This window comes from Echinops telfairi, unplaced genomic scaffold (genome assembly GCF_000313985.2).
Source record: "Echinops telfairi isolate 266 unplaced genomic scaffold, ASM31398v2 ScPeMD7_443;HRSCAF=831, whole genome shotgun sequence".
NCBI lineage: Eukaryota > Metazoa > Chordata > Mammalia > Afrosoricida > Tenrecidae > Echinops > Echinops telfairi.
In genome coordinates, this window is record NW_022104341.1 from 17,104,475 (window position 1) to 17,107,788 (window position 3,314).

The window sequence follows — 3,314 nt, forward strand, 5'->3', positions numbered from 1 at the left end:
TTAAATCCTGTGCCACCAGGGCTCTTCAGTATTAGGAATAGGAGATAAACATATAGGCAAGGAAACAGAGCTGTTGACTGAATGAAGTCTAGGATGACCCTTGTTTTGTAACCAGCATCAGGGAACTGAACATTGGTTTGTTTTAATATATTTTATGTATCTGTGGGACAGGTAGAAAGAGATCAAGAAGGGCTTTGCTGAACCTACAAATTCTGCAGACTGGGGAATAACTATAAGGATACCCATTTAGTCACTTTCATATGTAAAGGGTAATAAACAATGTTGAGAACACAATGATTTTAAACCTGAAGCTAATATAATGAAGACAAACTTATCTTCCTAAGTATTTGGTGTCACTGTCAGAGACCTAACAGATTAGACAGGCTACAGGGATGTGTTGACAGATTTCTTGCAAGTGGATATGTGTGTTTCATGAAATATAACTGAATTTATACCTTTTATAGATTATTTTTATTACAGAGCACAAATTGTTAAATAATGCAAAATAAACTATAATGTAAATCAACATTGCTCGATAAAATAAAATCAGCCTTATTGCATAATTACCATCTTCATTTATATTTTTGTCCAAAGTCTTGAGCAAGTAAAAAATTATTACACTAACATACTTTAATGTTACATAAAACTAAAAAAACAAACAAAACATCTTAAACAAGCAGATAATTAAAGACTGCCTATTGTTATTAAAATACATGAATTACTACTACTTACAGTTACCATTTATTAAGTGATCAGTCTGTACTCAGAACTGTTCTAAGCATCTTACATGTGCTAGCCAAAGGATAAGGAATGCTGATGGCACTGGGGGTAAGTGTTGAACTGCTAATCAAAGGTCCCAGTTCAAACCCAGTGGCTGCTCCATGGGAGGAGGAGGTTGTTTACTTCCAAGAAGATTAGTCTTGGAAATGCTACTCTGTCCCTTATAGAGTCACTGGTTGGAATTGAGCTGGCAGCAACAGGCTGTTTCTCATGCTCATAGAAACCTTGTGAGGTAGGTATTATTATTTTTACCTCCATTTTTTGAGGGGGAAATTGAGACACAGAGATTAAGTAGCTTGCCCAAGATCATACAATTGAGAGATGGTAAGGCTGAGATTTGAACCAGGCAGTCTGACAAGACATATGATATTAAACTAAAGTAGAAATACTAGGAATTAAATGGACTAGGCAAAAAAAAAAAAAGGCCTAGGCTTCTAATTTACAATATAAATTTATAATTTATGTAACCATGACATACAGAATATAGTTACCCAAGAATATCACTATAATTGCTAAAATTAATTCTTGACCACTGTGTTGGCACATACACCAACAAGTAAAGATAAAGCTTACAAATAAAGAGAAACAAATAGAAGATAAAATATAAAAGGACTAACAGTTAAATCTTATGCTTGAGATTAATAGTTCCCTATGCATAGATAATACCCATGAAATTAAATAAAACCTACATGTAAGGAATTTTGGTTTCAATGCCCAATTTCTATTTTATTTCTGATTATTCTGCTAAAAAGGAGAGACTATACCTACATTTGTGTATATACACACCGCCTGCTAAAAGATTTGAGATATCAAAATTGTATTTAATTATTCCTATAAATAATCTGATTATCTGGCTTTAACCAGATAATCATCCAATTAAAAGAAAGAAAATTACCTTTTTCTCCTTTAAAATATCCCTTCAGTATTTTCCATGGACACCTTCTGGCAATATAGATAGAGGTAAGGCTCTGGATAACTAAAGGTGATTTTACTAACTGTGTCCAATTTTGAACTTTTTACACTTACAGAGAAACCAAAAGTCATCAACCTTTCCATCTGCAGTGACAAAAAAATCTACACATATGCCCAATTCTCAGAATGCCCTATTAAAAATGTATGCTTGATCATTATCAAAACTTGAGAAATTAAATAAAAGAAAAAGAAATTTCCAAAATTATTGCAAATAGAAAACTAACATGATGGTTACATGTTGACACGTTATATGTGTTTCAGGTAACCAAGTCAACTCATGAAAACTTTTCCAGTCTCTGAATATGCTGCTAGATAATATAATTCAGGATGCCCGCTGAAGAGGACTATTTTAACTTGGTGGATTCCCAAATGCTTGGACTTTGAAGTGAAAAACAAAGCAATTACCACAGCTTCATGAGGCCACACATTTTTATTTACGTTCATATTACCTGCTATTGATATTTGTATTTTCATGAATATAAAAAATACAATTTAAAGTTACTTTTTTTTTAGGGAAAGACAGATGTTCAAAATTTCTTTTTCACTATGCAAATGTTTATGGTGAAGAGTGATTTGGTAGTGCTGTTAGCAGTACATTTTCCAAAGACACGAGAGGGTCTGTATAGTACTGCAGAGCAGGGCTGAATCCCTTCTGCTCTAAGTATTGCACTCGGCCTTCGTCAATCAACAGTTTACAAAGATGCCCTATTCTCTTCTTTTCTCCAACAGTAAGAAACCTACATCAGATAAACACATATAAAACAATGTTAAAATTTTATAAACACTGATAAAAAATAATTTTAGTCACTTCTATTTAATGAGAAGCTCTTAAATAACCCACAACATATTAAGCACAGATAAGGCACTATATTCTGTGATTCTAAGATATATATCTATGACCGTAAAAAATGTGTATATAATTTACTCTAAAATTAGTTACAAGGTATGTTTTCATGAATAAATCCTTATAATGCTCATCTACAAATAAAGTACAATCATAATAAACCGTTATGCATTACAAAGTCATTACTTACCCAGGTAAACCATCAGTGCTCTCCTCTGTGACGCTGTGTCCGTCACCATCATGCTCTTCCCTGCCAACATTCTCATGATCTTTGCTCTTGGTGGTCCTATTTGAGACTTCCAAAGATGTTTTCCGCATCCCACAAGTTGCCCAACTACTCATTCGCTGGAAATAGTGGAATTCCACTGCTCCAAGGCCCAGAGCCCGGAAATATTCTTTGCCCACATAATGCCTCCACTCACACCTGTGGTGACAACAGAGTGCAATAACAATGCCAGCCACAGGGGTCCACTTCTCTGGGACAGTTTTCTCATTTCCTTCCTTGGCCAAAGTGTTCGTTTCTGTTTCTGCGGTTTCATTCTTTATGCGCTTGGCTAAAGGTTCTTCATTCCTTTCCTCACAACTGGCAGCATAGGTTTCAACCAAACAGCGTAATGCAAGATCTGCAAGCACAATTATGTGGTCCCCCAACCACATCGTCATTATAAATAAGTACTTGTCACATGTATTAAGCAATATGGTTTTAAAAAACAAAACA

At 34.5% G+C, this 3,314-nt stretch overlaps 1 protein-coding gene across 1 annotated transcript in view; it reads right to left on the reverse strand.

The window, feature by feature from the left end:
* Window positions 1-2,163: 2,163 nt before the first annotated feature.
* Window positions 2,164-3,314, reverse strand: part of TRMT13 (tRNA methyltransferase 13 homolog) — a 25,127-nt gene continuing 23,976 nt past the window's right edge. Inside the window, exons 5-6 of the mRNA XM_045292029.1 lie at window positions 2,787-3,219; window positions 2,164-2,489 (exon numbers count right to left, since the gene is read on the reverse strand). Coding sequence (XP_045147964.1) covers window positions 2,309-2,489; window positions 2,787-3,219 — 614 coding nt within the window. The 3' untranslated portion in view covers window positions 2,164-2,308. The remainder of the gene's footprint in view (window positions 2,490-2,786; window positions 3,220-3,314) is intronic.